At 46.2% G+C, this 18,705-nt stretch overlaps 1 protein-coding gene across 4 annotated transcripts in view; it reads right to left on the bottom strand.

The window, feature by feature from the left end:
• The window catches only part of OTOF (otoferlin), an 85,683-nt gene extending 68,733 nt beyond the window's left edge, over positions 1 to 16,950 (bottom strand). For all 4 annotated transcript variants that reach the window (XM_081068399.1, XM_081068401.1, XM_081068400.1 and 1 more), the window contains exons 1-2: positions 16,762 to 16,950; positions 3,935 to 3,993 (exon numbers count right to left, since the gene is read on the bottom strand). In XM_081068399.1, the coding sequence (XP_080924525.1) occupies positions 3,935 to 3,993; positions 16,762 to 16,840 (138 nt within the window). In that variant the 5' untranslated portion in view covers positions 16,841 to 16,950. The remainder of the gene's footprint in view (positions 1 to 3,934; positions 3,994 to 16,761) is intronic.
• Between the last annotated feature and the right edge of the window lie 1,755 nt (positions 16,951 to 18,705).

Here is an 18,705-nt window from a genome sequence, read left to right as displayed (position 1 = left end):
AGAAAATAAAAAGGTTGAAAAAGATATACCAAGCAAATAAAACAAAATAAGCTAAGTTAGCAATCTTAATATATGACAAAATAGAAACTCATGAAAAAATATCATAAGAGACAAAGAAGGACATTAAATTCAGTAAAAACAAAAATAGACTAGAAGATACAGCCATCATGAGCATATAGGCAATTAGTAATACAGTTTCAAAACACATCAAGCAACAACTGACAGAACTGCAGAGAGGAATATGTAAATCAACAATTGTAGTAGGAAACTCTAATATAGTCATTTTTGAAACTGATAGACCAAGCAGAGAAAAACAAGCAGACAATCGGATAATATAACTAATAAGCTTGAGTTTATATAAAAAATATAAGCTTGAGTTTATATTGCACTATATATAGAACCCTACACTGAACATATTGCTTTTAAGCAGAGGAAGCATTTATGACCATGAATAGGCCATAATAGAAGCCTCAATAAATTCCATAGGGTCAGTATTATATGACTATGTTCTTTGATTGTAATGCAATAAAACTGGAAATTAATAAAATGAGCTACAATGTCATATATACTTGGAAACTAACATTATGTAACTTAGGTTTAAAAGAAAATCATTAAGTACTGTAAGAAATGTTCAAAACTGAATAAGAATGAAAACACTACATGTAAAATTTTGTAAGATACAGGTAAAACTGTATATACAGCAAAATGTATAACTTTAAATATGTTTATTAAGAAATAAGAAAGACAAAAATAATAGACGTAGACCCCAAAAAGTTGGAAAAAGAGTCACAGAGCAAAAGAAAATAAACAGACAGAAGGGAAATAATTAGAAAAAGGGCAGAAATCAATGAAATGGAGAACAACAGGAAAGATTAATGAAGCCAAAGCTGGCTCTTTATGAAGATTAATAAGATAAACAGATCTTATTAACAAAGATACAAATAAATGAAATATTAAATAAAAAAGGTGGAAATACCTATAGGCACAAAAAAGATTTTAACATAATTTAAAAACATTACAATTGAATATGTGCTAATAAATTTGTAAACCTACATGAAATGTAAAAATACCTAGAAAAATATAACAATCCAGAATTGGTGCAAGAAGACACTGAGAAATTGACAAGGGAGTTGAAGATCTGCCTTTCCCAAGCTGTCCAGACTTAGATGTTTTTACATTTGATTCTTCCAACATGTCAAGGAAGAATAAATTTCTATTTCATTTGTTGTTCCAGAAAATGTTATGTATTATGCAATTATAAGAATTTTATATATTTGGCTGCAAAAATCCTAAATAAAAATATTTGTCCATTGACTCTACCCAAAATAATACATTATGAAATATACTAATGGAGCAAATTATGATTGTCTAAATCAATGAAGAAAAAGCTTTCGATAAAGTCAAACAACCTTTGAACTTTTTATAATAAAGCTTTTATAAAAAAAAACTCTCAGTAAACTGGTAAGACAAGATTAACTAGTAAGATCCTATTACAATTTATTTGATGACAAAACTTAAATGCATTTATTTCCTTTAATGAAGAGAACACAGAAAGGATATACAACCACATCATTACTGTTTAGCATAGAACTAGAGATCACGGCCAATACTCTATGGGAAGATAAAGAAGTAAGGAGTCGAAATGCAAAGGAAGAGATAAAATATTTCTGTAGATAATATTATCATATACACAAGAAAAACTGATCAATAGACAAACTATTAAAATGAGTAAGAGTTCACCAAGTTTGCCAGATAAAAAAAGAAAAGGAGAGCATTTCTCTGTGCCAGCAAAAATCAACTAAAAATGTAATAAAAGTAAGATACCATTCATGATGATGACAAAACCATAAAGCATCTAGAAAATAGTCAAGAATGCATAAGACTTCTATGTAGAAAACTTTAAAATCCTAGTAAAGTATGGTTGGTAATTTGACTAAATGATTTAATATTATAAAAAATCGACATCTTTCTAAGTTAATTTTTAAGTTCAATGAAATTTAATCAGAATTTCAGCTGGTTTTTGGAAGACCTTGATAAGCTTACTTTAAAATTTATCTGTACGGATAAAGTTCTGTAAATAGGTCAACTTTAAAAAAGAAGAGTAAAGAGAGGGAATTTGCCTCACCAAATATTAAGACATACAGAAAAGTCATGTTAATTAATGCAATGTGGTAAATTTCGAGAACAGACAAATAGACTAAAGGGATAGAATAGAATGTTCAGACAAAGACCTTAACATACAATAAATAGAGACAAGATGATTGCTTAGCAAGTTGATGTTAGGAAAAATGATTCCTCATATGGAGAAAAAAAAACTGGACCTCTATCAAAACCTACATACAAGGTAAAAGATACAGTCACAGAATCAGAAAATGTAGGAAAATGTATTTGTAACCTAGAAGAGTGTAAACACTTTTTCAGCAACACTTGAAAACACACCAGGATTAAGGACTTCTAGTTAATGAGGGGCACAAGGGAGAAAGTTAATAGATAGATGGCAGTTTGGGAGAGGATATTTTCAATATCTAAAACCAACAAAGGATTGATATCTAGAACATACAAAGAGCTCTCGCAAATTAATAAGAAAAAGATAGCTATACTGATAAGAAAAAAGGGTAGAGACTATGGACAATTTATAAGCAGGAAACCTTTAATGTATCATTAGAACAATAATGAGGCATCACTGTGAGACTGGTGAAAATCAGAAAGCTGGATAAGGACCGGTGTAGATGAGGATATGGGAAACAGCTATCCACGTGCACTGGTGGTGGAAGTATAGACCACGGGTTGGCAGTGCTGGGTCAAATTAAGTGCAGAAATACCCTATGAGGGCAATTCCAAGTCCAGGTACATATCCCAGAGAAATGCTCACACAGGTCCAAAAGGGACATGCCTAAGAATATTCATTGCATTTCTGGTGGTGGGGAGTGGGAGGCGCACTGAGGGCTCCTCACTGGGGTGTGGGTAGGTGAAACGTGTAGGGTGACCAACTCGTCCTGGTTTGACTAGGACTTTTCCACTTTGCCCTGTAAGTCTGTGTTCCACGAACCCTCTCAGTCCCAGGCAAGCCAGGATGGCTCATCGCCCTACGTGTTAGATGTGTCCCATGGAACGTGTACAGCAAGTAGAAGCAACAGGTTAACTTAGCAAGAGGGACGGAACTTTAAAAAGGTGCTCGGTGAAACAAAATGAAATGCATAACACAATACCATTTAAATAAACATAAACTATATGTTCACAATACAATAAAAATTTTGAAACCAAGAGATACACATTAGAAGGGTTGTCCATGGAAGGAAAGAATATGAGAATAAAAGAGAATATATACATAATAAATACAAACATACATGAAAACAAGAGTTGGGCCTTGTAGGGAACAATGAAATAATGTGCCATACACTGGGGCAAGACTCAATCCTCTGAGCCTGAGATCAAAAGGGATAGAATAGAAAAGCTTATTGGGGAGACACAGTGGGGAGTTCCCCACTAGCTTTTAGAGAGAAAGGTGTGAGGTCTCTGTGAGACTGGCTTTGCTAGAAGCCATGTGGGCTTAGCCTGGCCACTCCTCATGCCCAGGGAACATGGGGAGGGAAGCCCCTTCTCTAGGCCTGCTGGGACCTCAGCTGGGGGCCTGCAACATCTGTGACCCTTTCTCTAAAGAGAACAAAAGGGCCCCAACTGGGCAGCAGGCCACTGGTTAGGGCTGGTCTGCCACTGTGCCAGTCGGTCTGCAGGGGACTCTCCTATGCAGAGGTCCCTGAGAGGGATCTGGGTGCAGGGGGGCAGGACGCTCCCTCCCAGGAAGCAAACCAGAGATGAGGAGCCCTGAGCAATCCTGCCTCCTAGGATTTGGGGCCAGTTCGCTCCCAGGAGGCAGGAAGGTGCTTGTCGCCCTCTGAGCCAGGGCTTGGCCCCCCCAAACATGGCGTCCTACCTCATCAAAGTCGGCCACGTCCTCACAGTTCTCCAGGACCCGGGAGTGGAAGGATTGCCCTAAGTGGGGAAAGAGGAAATTTTAAAGTCAGACCCCCCTCTGGACAACAAGCTTGGGGTCAGACCTCTTGACCTGATAGCTGTCATGACAGCATTTGGGTTCACACAGCACACTTTACAACCATGGGACCGCATGCCTTGTGCAACACTCTCTAGAATGAGGCAAGTTCCCATAGTGTCTTAGTTGACCCTTTCCACAGTCCTGTGAGGTAGGCAGGTCAAAGGCCATGAAACCTCCGTCCCTTTTCTCCACCATGCTGCCTTCCCGGTGGCTTTCTTGGCCTCCTTTTGTGGTCTCCTCAGCTCTGCTGGCTTTCCCTGGCCTGAGGCTGCCCTGAGCACATGCCTGGCCCTGAGGGCGGAGGGCACCGGCCGAATGATGGCCCCCTCCTATGACAGCGTCTGTAGCCAGGCCCAGGACCTCCTGCCCAAACCAGGCCCCGGGACAACCTGGAGCATTCAGACCTTCTTCCCCGTAAACCAAGGGCCTTCCTCCCTTCTCACTCAGTTTTCTGTCAGCCTTAGCAGAGGGGAAAGCATCGGTGGTTTCTCCCATACACTGCCATTCCTTTCCCCACTGGCACAGGTAATAGGGAGAGTGATATGGACAAATATTTTCCCAGACCCCACCACCGCCCCAGATTCATAGACAACCCACCACGGCAGAAGTAAAGCTGCTTGCTTTTCTAGCCCATCCAGTGGCCCAGATTGCTTGAAGAATCATAAACAGGAGAGGAGGAGAGCAGGTTGGAGGGGGGATGGAGTGGGCAATGTGTGGGGGACATAAGCCAGTTCAGGTCACTGAGAAACATTCAGTGGAGTCTGCGATGTACCAGGCTGCGTCTGGGGTCCTTGGGATAGACGGATGGTTCCCCCCTCTCAGGGAGCTGACTCAAGCAAAGGAGGGCAGGGAACCGGAACACATGGCTAGTTCAACACTATGCATTATGTACCTCAAAATACAATTTTGCATGAGATAGAGAAGTGGTACAGAGAAGAAAACATAAATATGGTTTGGGGTGGGGGAGGAAAGAGAAAAGGCACATGGGCATGGATTGTAATTTCTATGAGCAGGAGGGGCAGGGGAGTGAGAAGAGGTTGAGAGCAGCATACTTTGACTTTTTACTGGATACATTTGAGTTTGCATTGTTTTTTCAGTGACCATGCTTTACTTTTGTAATTAAAAGAAAAAACAATTAAATCTCCACCAACTTAAACCAGCAGACCATTTTGTTGAAGGCCTGTCTCAAGGTTGAACTCAGTCCCATTCTGAGGGTCAGTTTGGGTTGTCACTGATGGGCAGGCTGGAGACCCAGGAGAGGACTTGGTAGGGCATGCAATGCTCTTCGCCCCACAGAAAACCGGGAGACCAGGTATGACCTGCGCCAGGTCAGAAAGGGGTAGAGGTGAGCGGTGGGGTTGGGAGTGGATGAAGAAGGAGGCTCAGCACAGCAGGCTTGCTCCCCCTGGGAACTAACTTCTCTCGTCTGGCCTCAGTTGCCCCACCTGTCTAATAAGAGTATTGGTACAGAAATCTCCAGGGCTCGCCTGGTTTTTACGGCTCAGAAGCAAGTCCTAGTTCAGTCCAGAGCTACACCCTGACAAGGAGGATAGAGGTTTGATGTTAGAGTCAGGTAGATGGTCTGAAGAAGGGTGTGTGTGTTTGTGTGTGTGTGTGTGTGTGTGTGTGTGTGTAGGATGGTGGGGATGTGGGGAGGAGTTGCCTCTGAGAAAATCAGAAAGAAGCTATAAAGCAGAAGCTATATCCATAGAAAATAGATGTGAGTAGACAGATGGGAAAGGTAGACTCTTTAGCACTAGCTGGGGACAAAACAAAACAAAACACCAAAAGAAAAACCTCAGCAACAAACCGGAAGGCAGCCAAGGGAGGAGAAGGAAACACGAGAGATGGTGGATTTAAAACCATTTTAAATCCCAACACGAGAGCTTCTTTTAATTTTTCCCACAGGTAACATAATGTAAATGGAGAATCAGGTGAGCATGTCTGTGCACTGGGGCTTCCCCAATGGCCCACACTCTGAATAATCAAAGGCCTTTTCATCCTGGAAGATCATAATGAGCCTCAGAGATGGCTGTGCTCAAGCATCTCCCGGAGTGAAAATTAAGCAGCTCAGTGGGAGGGGGCAGGAACCATCCAAGATGGTGTCAGGGTTCCAACATGCATGGAGGCTCACAGCCTCCTCTGCTTGCGTATTTCCTATAATCTCATTAGAGAGGACATGAAATGCAGTGAGTTAGCCATTGCAAAATTTATACAGCAGGGTTCTGTTTCAAAATGCAGTAAAACTTCAATGCCTTAGGCCCTAGGGATTTAAATGTGGTGAATATTGTCAAACAGGATGAGTTAAATTTTACTTTTAGATATTAAAAAAAGGGGGTTTGCTGAAACAAATTAAATCAATGGTACAGAAACAGTGAAAAGGGCAACTTCCTAAGAAAACAGAATGTCCTTAAGCATTTTTGAAAAGCTACTTTTTAGGAGGGCTGCACAAACAGTGGCAGGAATCATTCCCTTGGTCCTTTTCTATTCATTAAGACAGAGCCAGGGGACCTCTGTCATCCCTTCCAATTTATCAGTGGGGATTGCTAACCTCATCTCTCTTTCCAAGTTCATCTCCACTTACCATCTACTCCCCTCAGCACCAGTCCTGTTGAAATTTCAGCTCCATTTTAAATGGCTTTCAGACAAAACCATTTTAAATCCCAATATCCAATCACCTTTCTTGCCACAGAGAAGATTTAGAAGAAGTCTTGAGAGAAAGAAAATAGCCTATTCTCTGCAGTGGGGAGGCTTTTGTGGATAGAGTGAGATTAGATGGGAACATGGAACAGCATCTGTTTTCATTCAGAGGCAGCTGCTCATGGGCTAGCTGAGCTGTTTGGTTTGAAATAAACTCCTTCTTGAGTCAATAAATGAATTTGGATAGCTGACTCTGTGCTTGCAACTGTAATAAGTGCCATGACATCGGATATACCCAAGTGGAGGGGCTCAGAAGTCCAAAGCTTAATAGAAATAACTTGTATGTCATTCGCCATTTTAAAATATCTGGATTGCAGCTACCCTCTGAAATGAAGGTGAGCTCAGCTGTTGTCTCAGATGCAGGATGGAGTGCTAGCCTTTTATGGGACGTGACTTAAGGGTACAAAACAACCCATCTGCACAAAACAACTCTCTCTTCCAGACGGTTTACCTTGTTAGAGCCAGACATTGAGCAAAGGCAGGCATGTAAGGACTGTGTTGTTAGCCTGTGCTATTAGTCTTGCATTCCCACATGCAAGAGGGTCATCTAGTCAGCATTGGGCTCTGGGGGAGGGGAAGGTGGGGATTGTACAAAGATAATTTGAATCGGGACGCTACCTGAAGCAGCTTATTACAAACCAGATGGCGGATAGGTTAGACATGGAAAAGGCGACTGTATGAGGCAAAATTTGGTCCTTGACACGTAAAAAGTGTAAGTAAAGTGAGAACACAGGAAAAGGAGAAATGGCCTCAACTTAGCAGATCAAGGAAGGCATTGTAGAAGCATGGGCATTCCCTGGACCCTGGAAGATTGGTGGGTCTAGCTATTCATACGGAAAGATTGGGGAGGCAGGCGAGAGAAGGGACAACTGAGCAGAGAGAACAGTGTGAGCAAACTTGGGAAGTGTGGCGCAAAGAAGGGAACCCTGACGATGCAGAACACAGGACAGGTGAGTTCTGATGGTGAAGGGAAAAATGAAAAGGCTCCCCCTTTAGGGAGCAGCCCACAGAAGGAAGACCTTGTGGGGGGTGGTCCTAGGGTCCTGAGAGGGCACAGGGTGGGCAGCCTCTAAAGGGAAAGGAGAAGGTCCTGAGGACAAGCTTCAGGAACACCACTGTTTTGCCCAGGACCTAGCCCTGTGGCCTATCAGTGCCATTATTCTTGACCCCGTGTGAGCTAGAAATAGAGTGAAACACTCTGCTTGTGACTCAGACCTGTCACTATTCCCTTTCGTTATCTAAAATCAGCGAAACCTCACTGTCTGCAGTGCTTGGGATGGACTACATGGAGGGTGGCTTGGCAAGTACCCCATTCCTAGCTGCAATGCTCTGACATCCCCAAATCTGCTCGCCTTCTGTTCCTCCACAGCAGCTCAGGAGTGGTGGCCCTGCTATTTTCATCCTCCCCAGTTCAGATCAGCCTGTTCCTTCTGGAAGGCCAGCTACTCCCACGAGCACCAGGAGGCGAAACCCAGGCATCCCTGTGTGCAGAAAAAGAGCAAGGCCTAGGTAGGTTTGGAGGGCTGATGCAGCAGCTCAGGGTCAGGAGGCCTGACGCTGGTTATTCAGCCCCTCGGGGTCTCAGAGCGTCATCTGTAAACTGGGGCAATTATCCTGGAACAGCCTGCATCCCGGAACCACAGTGAGGATCAGCAAGAGACTTTCTATGAAAGTTTGAGTAAAGTATCAAGTCCCTTACAAGCACAAGGGGCCATCTGATAGTGGTAAGGCTCGTGGGCCAGACTGCCTGAGTTCAAACCCCAGCTCTACCACTTGCTGGCCAGGAGCCCTCAAAGAAGTTAACCTTTCTTGGCCTTAGTTACCTCATCTATAAAATGGGAGGAAATGCTAGTGCTTATACACTGGTGCATAGTTCATCACCCAAAAAGAAATGGCTATGAGTCTTTTAGATAGATAGTTAAGCGATGTCTTAAATATAAAAATGGTCTCCTTTATTAGGAATCACATTTTGTAGCATATTTTTAGTAGTATATAATAAGGAACAATTTTCTTCCCCATCTTATATAACAAGTTTTAGGTATTTTAGGTGTGATGAGCTTTTTTAAAAAACTAGGTAAAATTTATGTTCACCAATCTGAAGAGCACGACTCAATGATGTTTCAGTAAATGCATATACTTGTATAATCACCACACAATCAATATATTATTTCTAGTCAATCAAATCAAAGCATAACTCTTCCAACTTTCTTCTCCATTTTCAAAGTTGCTTTGGCTATTTTACATCATTTGCATGTCCATATAAATTTTAAAGTAATTTTCAATTTCTACAAAACAGCCTGTTGTGATTTTTATTTAGGATTGTAGTCAGTCTACAGATCAATGTGTGGAGAACTGACATTTTAACAATTCTGAGTCTTCCAATCCATCAGCACAATATATTTTCTATATATTTGGATTTCTTTTCTTTCTTTCAGCATTTTTTCTTTTAGTGTGGTCTTTTAAGTCTGTAGTGAAAATTCTCTCTAAATATTTAACGGTTTTTACAAGTATGTTATTGTAAAAGTAATTGCTTTTTAATTTCTATTTTCCACATGGTTTGTTTCTATAGAAATACATATTGTTTTGTATATTAAGCTTAGATCCTAAAACCTTGCTAAATTCATTTATGAATTATGGTAGCTTTTATGTAGGTTCCTTAATTTTCTACATAACCAATTAGGGTTTTTTTCTGTGTTGGTGTGTGAAAAAGCGCAGTTTTACTTCTTTCTTTCCTGTCGGTGTGAGTTGTATTTCCTCTTGCCTTAATTCACTGGCAACAACTCCAGCACAATGTTGAATAGAAGTGGGGAGAGTGGAAGTCTTTGCATATTCCTAAAGTTTAATGTTTCAGGATTAAATATGATATTAGTTGGGCATTTTTTGTAGTTGCCCTTTATCAGACGGAGGAAGTTCTCTTTATTCTTAGGTTGCTGAGAGCTTATCATAAATGGGTGTTGGATTTTGTCAAATGTTTTTTCTGTATCTATTCGTGGCTTTTCTCTTGTATTAATATGGTGAGACATTTTGGTTTTCCAATTTTAAACTAACCTTTTATTCCCAGGGTAAAACTCACTCGCCATGATGTGTTATCCCTTTCATATAGTGCTACTCAATTGACTAATATTTTGTTCAGGATTTTTACATCATTTTTCCCGACGGATATTGGGGTCTAATTTTCTTTCTGTATGTCTTTATTAGGATTTGGTATATGATAAAATGAGTTATGAAGTGTTCTTCTTTCTCTATTTTCTGAACATGTGTGTCAAATTAGTTTTATTTCCTCCTTAAATGTTTTCTAGAATGTACCGGTGAGGTGATCTAGGCCTGAAGTTTTCTTTATGAGAAAGCAGTTTATCATCATCACCCACAGCCCTCTGCCTCTACCACTGCCCCAGCTTCCTCCCTCGCTCCTGGCCTTGGGTCCTGACATCTACAGTATCCGTTCCCAAACCAGATCTTCCCATCTCATTCTCTGGCTAAGAGCTTTGGTGATTCCCATTTACTTACAAAGCAAAGTTCAAACTCCACAGTATGCCATTGAAGACCCTCTTTGTTTGGGCCCCAGCCTCCCCTCCACCCCACTCCCACCCAAACCCCAGCAAGCACCTCCCAAACACGTGCCATATCTGTACACCTATGTGCTTGCACTGTTAGCCCCTCTGCCTGGAATGGGGCCTCCTGGAGGTTTTGTCCTTTCAAAATGCTATCCTCTGTCAAAGGCCAGCTTCAATATCAGCTTAGACCCCGCTCAGAAAAATCTCCTCCCTGGGCTCCGTGAACTTTTCCAGCTGCGTCTGCTGGGCTCCAGGGTGGATGATTTTGAAAGGCACCAGGGCTGCTGGACTGTCCCCATTTCCCTTCACATGTGCTCTTCCTAAACAACTCCGACTCACCTTCTCAGGTGGCTTCCGGACGTCCTGGTCTATGGGCTTCCTTTGCCTCATGCTGCCTCATCCCTGTACTTTTCTTTCCAGAATACTCAGCATGCTCACAGTGACTTGTGCAATGACCCTCTTTTCTTTGAGGGCAGGGACCACGTCTGTCTCATTTATTGCTATCACCCCAGTGCCTGGACTAGCTCCTGACACATAGCTGGCCCTCAATGAATATTGTTGCCTGGATGAATGAAAGGATGGGTGCATGATTAAATATTTGATTTATTAAACACATTAAAATGTAGCTTTTAATGAACTGGAAAAAAATTTATGACACTGATGAAATAATTAGAAATTTGATGACTGACTAAATATTTCATAGTATTAAGGAATTACTGTTAATTTTTTAGGAGTGATTAATATGTGGGGTTTTTTTTGAGTCTTTATCTTTTATAGTGGTGTACTGAATGTTTATAGATGAAATGGAATGGTGTTTGGGATTTGTTTCCAGATAATTTGGGGTGTGGGAGTAAGACAGGGTACAAATAAAACAAGATTGGCCATGAATCGATGGCTGTTAAGACTGCATAGGGAGAAGCTGGGGGCCATTACACTATTTTCCTTGCTCTTGTATATATCTGAGGCTTTACATTATAAAAAATTAATAATTTTTTTTTTAAAGGATGAAACTCAGGAATGGGAGTGGGTGGGAGGGATGCAGGGCTTTTTTTCCTCAGGAAAGATGGATAAGATAACCTGGGCTTCGCCATGCAGGGAAATTATTTGCAAGCCTGTTCTTGAGCACATTCCCAGCAGTCCTTTTGGCCAAGAGCCTTTGTAGCAGAGGACAGTTTTCTGTTCATTTCCATACCACGAAAACACACTCATCTCATCAAAGCAGGAGAAGCCTGGGAAATTTTCAGCAGCTCTGCCTGCTTTCCCAGGTCTACACCAGCTCGATCTGAGTGGGAGGGGGGACATTCACCACCTGGGACGTCAGGCAAAGAAGACCCCCTGGTGGTGAGGGTCGTGTGTGTGTGTGTGTGTGTGTGTGTGTGTGTGTGTGTGTGTGTGTGTGTGCTGGGAAGAGAAGAGGATGTGGGGGCACAACCTCGGATGGATAGAAAGGCACGGAGTTGTGTCCACAGCCAGCCATGGGCTTCAGGCTGTCCTAAAAGGTCCCCCATGTGCTGTTTTCAAGGGGGGCAACACCCACCCCACGTCCTCCCAGAGAGGAGGTGCTGGGCTGGGCCAGAGTGCACAAACAGGCCAGGCATCCCAGGAGCATATCAGGACTGGGGGCACTGGGCCTCCCTCACCAGGAATGACAGAGATGTTTTCAATAGAAATCATAGTATCATCAAGAGGGAGAGCTCCCCCATTTTAATGGGGGGAAATAAATTTAATTTGGAGTCTGAGGTGGTCCTTGCAGCCAAGAGTAGGGGGAATTTTGTCCCTTATACTCGACCGGGCCCAAATCCCTTCCCAGCACGCAGTCACCCACCCTGGCCCCATGCTCCTTTCCTAGTTCATCTTCCTCTCCACCCACTTCCTACAGCCTCTGCTCCAGCCAAACTAGTGCCTTTCTAGTCATTGTACTTGACTGAGATTTCCCTCCTCTGGCCTCTGGTCCTGTCAGTCCCTTACCCAGAACGGCCTCACCTCCCCACAGCAACCCTTCCTCACCCTTCCTTCTGTATCACCACCTGTGCAAGTAGTTATTCAAGACCCAGCTTAACTGTGTCCTCCTCCCTCCCCTTCCTCTTCCTCTGCCCCTTTATTGGAGCATTCATTGGTCTCTGTAGCTGAAATAAGTTGCCATCCTCTTAATGTGTTGCAATGTATGCCCTACCCCTAAGCACACCTTGCCCTCCTTACCCCCCAGGTCCAGAAATGTTTCTCCATTAGGTCTGCACATGTTTCTTCTCCCCCATCAGGCTGTGAGTCCCTGGTTCGCCTTTCAGCCTACCCTGTACCCAGAGCTGTATGCAGCAATGTTCAGACAGTGCACATTCAGTGACGGGGTAGGGTCACGTGCAGCCCCTCTTGCTTCCAACCTGTGGGCCACAGCTGGACTCTCCAACATTTGCTAGAGGACAAGGTCAGCCTCCCTCTGGGTGGGGGGCGGGGTGATGGAGGGAGCGTGGGCCAGAGTTTCGATTCTTGGCTCTTGAGGCCTCTTCCAGTTTCTAATGCCTCTTGAATAGAAATGGGGTGGTGGGGCTTCACAGTTGGAAAACTGAGCCAAAGAGTGGCAGTGCCACAGTGGAAGGAGAATTTAAACCCACTAACGATTAAATACCTCAAAGACGGAAGCCGTTGGTGTTCATGTTGATGACCAGGCCCCGTGTTCCGCATGGGGCGCCTTAGGATAGCTACGATGGATCCCTATCTTGAATGTTCTCAGGTGTTAGTGCAGCATGCAGAACTGGGGCAGTTTCTAAGACACAAAGTGCCCCAGCTGAGCTGTGGGAGGAGTATGTACACAGTACTGCAAGGGTGGGGGAAGGCTTCACAGAGGAGGTAACGTATGAGTTGGGCCTTGAAGGATGAACAGAATTCATGGGAGTTCTCAAGGTTGGGTGGGGGGTCACTCCAAGCAGAAGAAATACAACATCTCAAGAGGCCTGGAGACATATAGGGCTTAACATCTTTGGGGGAATGGCAGGAAGTTCAATGCAGTGGGAACATAATGGGGTGCAGTGGGGCAAGGAGTAAGGAGGAAAAGTCAGCGGGGCCGAGGGGGAAAACTTGATAAAGCAAATTTTTGTGCCAGTGACCCGTTCAGATGAATTATGGGGAGATCAGATCCAGCCTCCAGACGTCACCCATCTCACAGATCAAATCCCCAAACCTGGTATTTTGGCAAGAAAACTCCGGGATGGAGAGTAAAGGGAGACCACAGAACTGGCCCAGTCAGTCTGTCATTTGGATCCCTGACAGCCCAGGTACCCCTCAGGTTTGAATGGAGCTCAACACTGGACATAATTTGGACTAGAGGAGCTAGAGGCCCTTCCCATCCTGTATTCCATGGCTGATTGATGCTGAGAATTATTTTAGGAGTTGGATAAAGACAAACCCTAAGCTAATGCGGTCTCCCTTTGAATAGCAACCTGTGGTCAAGATGGCTCCTTCTCAGATAGCCCATTCCTGATTCCGACTGCAGGTCTCTGCATTAAATGGAGACTATTGTCTCATCCCGTTCATGGGAAGCCAAGCCCTAAGGCCCTATGGCCTGCATATATGACAGGGACAGGGACCAGGCCTTCTGGTGTCTCCTGTCTGACTGCTGGGCAGGGGCTGTGTTTTCTTCACCCCCAGAGTCTTAGGCCTGTCCTCAAATATTAGCATGTTCAATGAATGAATAAATAAGTGCAGGACCAGGTGAAGAGTGGCTGCTGGGGCCGTAAGAGAGAAGGGCGAGAGATGGAGCTGGATGGTGAGTTCTGAGTAGCCCACCAATAGGCTGGCTGACTGACCTGGGGGGGCAGAAAAAGAGGGGTGTCCATGGACAATGCTGGTGCATGCCCAGCCCACATGGGAATAGGGGTCCCAGGGCAGCCTGCCCCAAGGAGAACCGGAATGACCGCCTCACAAACACATCAGTTACTCTTCCATACCTATTGTTTCACTGAAGCAATCTGGTGAGGTGGGTGTTATCATGTCCATGTTACAGATGCAGAAACTGAGAGTCAGAAAGGCAAAGTAAGTGGTAAAACCCAGGGGTGGGTAGGACCCAGGACTTCTAGAACTTTCTCCACCACAGCCACATAGGGCTCCTTCCTAAGTGTCCTGGGTGGTACAGCACAGAAAGTCAAACTGTCTTTCAACCAGCTCTTCTAGTCTACCTGGGCCACTGCCAATGGGCCCATTTACCGAGGCCTCCCTCACCCCGCCTGGCATGAGCTTCACTCAAGGGATTAGGGGAACCTCTGACTGTTCACCAGCTTCTTATTTCTCCCTGCAGCATATTTGGTTGGACAACGGAGGTTGTGTGCACCAGATGCCTTGGAACATTCTAGAGTGGGTTGGTTTCCTCTAAAGGATGATTAGGGCTGGTCTTTTGAGTGTCTATAGTTGTCAACTGCTGACTGTAGCAGGTGAATGTCTGAGGTATCTCTGGTTGTTTTAAAGGAGTCTTTCTGGAAACCCCCTCCCCCAGAGTTCCGCCTGTGGCCACAGAGCTTGGAAGTGGGGTTCTCCAGTCCGTCCAGATGACATAGGTTGCAAAGGGGCTGTGTGGTCAGCCCCACCACTCAAAGAAAATGGTGGGCATCAGATAGACAGGATGCGGACTCCAGTTGACAAGGAGATAAAGGAGATTGCAGGATTGAGCAGCCAGGGCTGGGGGTGAGGTCTTGAGAGCTGGGGCCTCTCTGCGTCAGCCTCTCCATGAATGCCATGCACATCTGTGTATGACTGGCCTTGGTTCCTCTGCCTGCAAACGGGACTCGTTTGTGCAGCCTGGGACTTTGCTGTCATAGGAGCAAAAACATAGCGACCTGTGGCTAAACAGCCAAATACTATACTGCCTGCCCAACACAGGGACACATTTCACAGATGAGAGGACACCCTTGCTTTTCTAAAGCCAGCTGAGCCGGCAGGTGGCATGCAGTGGATCCAGGGCACTGCAGAGAAAGCTGGTGTGGGAAGCAACAGGCAGCCCAGCCCCCACTTCCTCTGCCTTCTGCGCACAGGGACACTATGATCTCCTCCCCCCTGCTGTCCCTGTGCACACAGTGTGGACAACCAAGGATTTCATGCCCTACAGTGGCCTAACTGAGGCAGTGGTGTGGGTACCTGGGCTGCTGCCGTAGAGTCCCTGGGAAGGCTGCCCTGCGGTCTCACCTCTCCTTCCTGACACAGGTGCACCTGTGTGTCCGGTCTGGGCCCCGATACTCACTTTGTTCTTTAATCTGGTGGCATTCTCTCAGCATCTCCCCCACTCTCCCAGCCCACCCACCCACAACGTCTAATGAGTACACTGGCCTTTGGTGAAAGGCTTCCCCAAATGCCCCTGGCCCAGAGGTCTGGGCTATGATGAGGCAGAGGCGGAGGTGAGTATAAAGCAGAGGTAAGCCTGGCCTTGCATTCAGGGGCTTCCCACTGGCCTCAGGGTAAATGTAGCGTGGCCTCCTTGGCGCTGCCTATCTCTCCCACCTTAGTTTCTGTGCCCACTCTGGGTTCCCGCCTCATGGAACCTCAGTCTGTTCCCCGTTTCAGCTCCTTTCTCAGCCTTGGACAGCCTATCCCTTCTGTCTGCTCTGTCCTCACCTCCTCATGTTGGTCCTTTCTGCTGGTCCCTTGGGTTTCAGCTGAGGTGTCACCTCCTCCTGGAAGCCTTCCCTGGCCACTAGCCTGGTCAGCGTGCTGCTTCTGTACCTTGCATGCAGCACTTGCCCCATTCTTGTCATATCACACACCTGTTCTATTTGCCCACTGGTCATCCTGCCCCATGGGATTGGGCTCCTAAAGGGCAGGGCTTGGGTCATGCTCAGCCCCCAGAACTTGGCACATAGATCATAGTAAATGGTCACTGGCTGCATGAGAGCAGGAGAGCAGGAGGAGAACTGACAGAGGGGACTAGTGGGCCTCATAAGATCCCTGCCCATGGACAGCTCTGAGAGAAGCCAACAGTATTTCATCCTGCTGGGACCCAGACAGCTACCTGCTGCTTGATTTCTAGGAGCTACCTTGGGTCTTCCAGGCTGCAGACACCACCCCCCACCCGATGCCCAAGGAAACCAGCCTTCAGGAGGGAGAGAGAGAGGAGGAGGGGGCCCAGGAAGACTCTGAAGGACTGGGCCCCTCCGGCCTGGGTCCCCCTGAGTCCAGGGATGGGGTCCTCATATCTGCTTCCCCAGGACCCTTTGCAGGCAGAGGGCTCTGCACTGCCCCGGAGCACTGACACATTGGCAAGTGCAGGGAGACAGACACAGATGCAAACATGGAAACACGGGGGTCCCTGATTTTCAAGGAATCACAATGGCCTGTCAGGCCAGGGGCAAATGGCTGCTCATGAAAAACCTCCTTGCTCCAACCCAGGTAGAACTTTTCCCATCCATCTTTCTGGCTCTGCCTTATTCCCCTCAGCCCAGAGCCGGGGTCCCCCAAAGACAGGGGCTTCCCTACCTCGGAAAGTCACTTTGGCGATCCGGTCACCCTTGCCCCGGAGCTCTGAGACCGTCTTGAGGTGGACGAGCAGGGCCATGCTGGTGTGGCTAGCCTGGGCTCTGCCAGGCAGGAGCAGCTGGTGAAGGAGCAAGCCCGGGAACGCAGCTCACACGCCTTCTTCCTCTCTGCAGCTGCTCCTCCCTCTGAGCCCCCTCGATGCTGCCCACAGAGACCAAGGCAACCAAGCAAGCTGAGCTGCTCCTTCCAGCGGCTCACGGCTCACGGAGACTCACCGCCCTGCCAGCCCCCGCCCCTCCAAGTTGTCAGCCCAGTGTGTGTGTGTGTGTGTGTGTGTGTGTGTGTGTGTGTGTGTGTGCACCCAGCGTGTAGCCTGGGAGTGCAGACAGAGAGTCGGAATTCATTATTCAGCAGCCGCCTGCTCCCAGATAAAGCCCTGTCCAGCTTCAGGTGTCTTCTAGCTCCTGGAGCACAGCCACCTGCCCACCTCTCAGCAGGGCTCTGCTTCCCGTTAGGCAAACTCTTCTGCCATCAGGAGTAGGCAGATGGGAACGGACATGAGTGTGGAAGGGGTGGGGATGTGGCTGGGGGAACTCCCTCCTACAGGGAAGAAGGAACTTCAGTAATCTGTGTGGACAGGATGCTAGACATTGCACTGATGTTTCTGGGTGATTAATGCCACCTCCCCCACAGTCAAGTTGGCCACTATGGCTGCTTGTGCCCCCAAGGCTCAGGGGACCTGAATGGGCCAGGCTTGGCTGCTCTAGATGGGTCACACTGTGCCATGTGGAAATCCCAACCCAGGGCCCTTCAACGGGAAAATCAGCATCTACCGGACAATATCCAGGTTGCGTCTGGAGGCCAGTCCCTCAGAAATGGGAGCCCTAAAAGAAGAAGGGAATGCACTTCTTCACTGGCTCTCACAGAGATTGTACCCCCAAGAGGTTGGGTCCTGACCCCTTGTCCTGGGATCACTGGATCTGGGAGGGTGGAGGTGCTGCCGAAGGGGTGCTCAGGAGCCAGGCTAAGCATAATTGGAGATGCATGACTCTGAAGGCTTCAGAAGCTTATGTTCTACTAAGAGCAATGCTTAAGGTCCAGGACACTGACTGCACCTTGTCGTAGGGCCTGGGGATGAAGAAGGCTGGGAGTAGTGAGACAGGCTGGAGCCGCTGCTAGGGGTGGGAGAACGGACGTCTGTGGCAGAATTTCCAAGGACCAATGGCCTTTTGAATGGCCTCCTCTTCTTGAAGCATGTCCTAGGAGGGGCTCATAGGGAAAGGGGTCCTGGTGGCTGGGATCCTCGTACCTGGAGCCTTGGCAGGGCCAGCTGCTCCTTGCCCTTACTGTTTGCTCTGCACAAAATACCCCTACCCTACCCTGCCTTCTCACCTGGAATCACACAGCTGGCGCCATTCCTGGAAGTGCCTCTGCGCGGCCCAGCCCCTAGGTTGGCTTCTCCTCTGTCCTGCCCCCAACCCTGCTGTCCCCCTCTGTCATTGGCTGCTCCACTAACCTCTTCCGGCTGACGGGGAGACCCTGGGGCACTGCATCTTTGCATTCTTAGATCCTGGCATAGTATCCCGTGTTTATTGACAGGATAAGAGAGTGAGTTTGGTGAGCTATGTGGAATAGCGCCTAAAGGGTCAAAACCAGAAATATTAAATATTCACAGGTTGCTAACGAGAGATTACTCCCTTTGAATTCTATCTTCCCAGTGACCTGCAGGATGTCCTTACCTCTTTCTAGGTGCCTCCTTGCTGCTTTGCCCTATTTTTCTTTGGCTATGTCCTTCTTTCTCATTTCTTCCTCATTTCCCACTTTCAATTCTCACGTTTATCTAACCATATTGAATCAAAAAATATTTTAGTATATTGTATTTATCAAGTACAAGTGAATGTCTAAACTTTTAAGAAAACCAGATAAATTTAATGTCTCTTAAAA

The sequence above is a fragment of the Rhinolophus hipposideros genome, assembly GCF_964194185.1.
Source record: "Rhinolophus hipposideros genome assembly, chromosome: 12".
Classification (NCBI taxonomy): domain Eukaryota; kingdom Metazoa; phylum Chordata; class Mammalia; order Chiroptera; family Rhinolophidae; genus Rhinolophus; species Rhinolophus hipposideros.
Note: the sequence above shows the minus strand (reverse complement) of the source record. Positions and strands in the feature narration are given on the sequence as shown.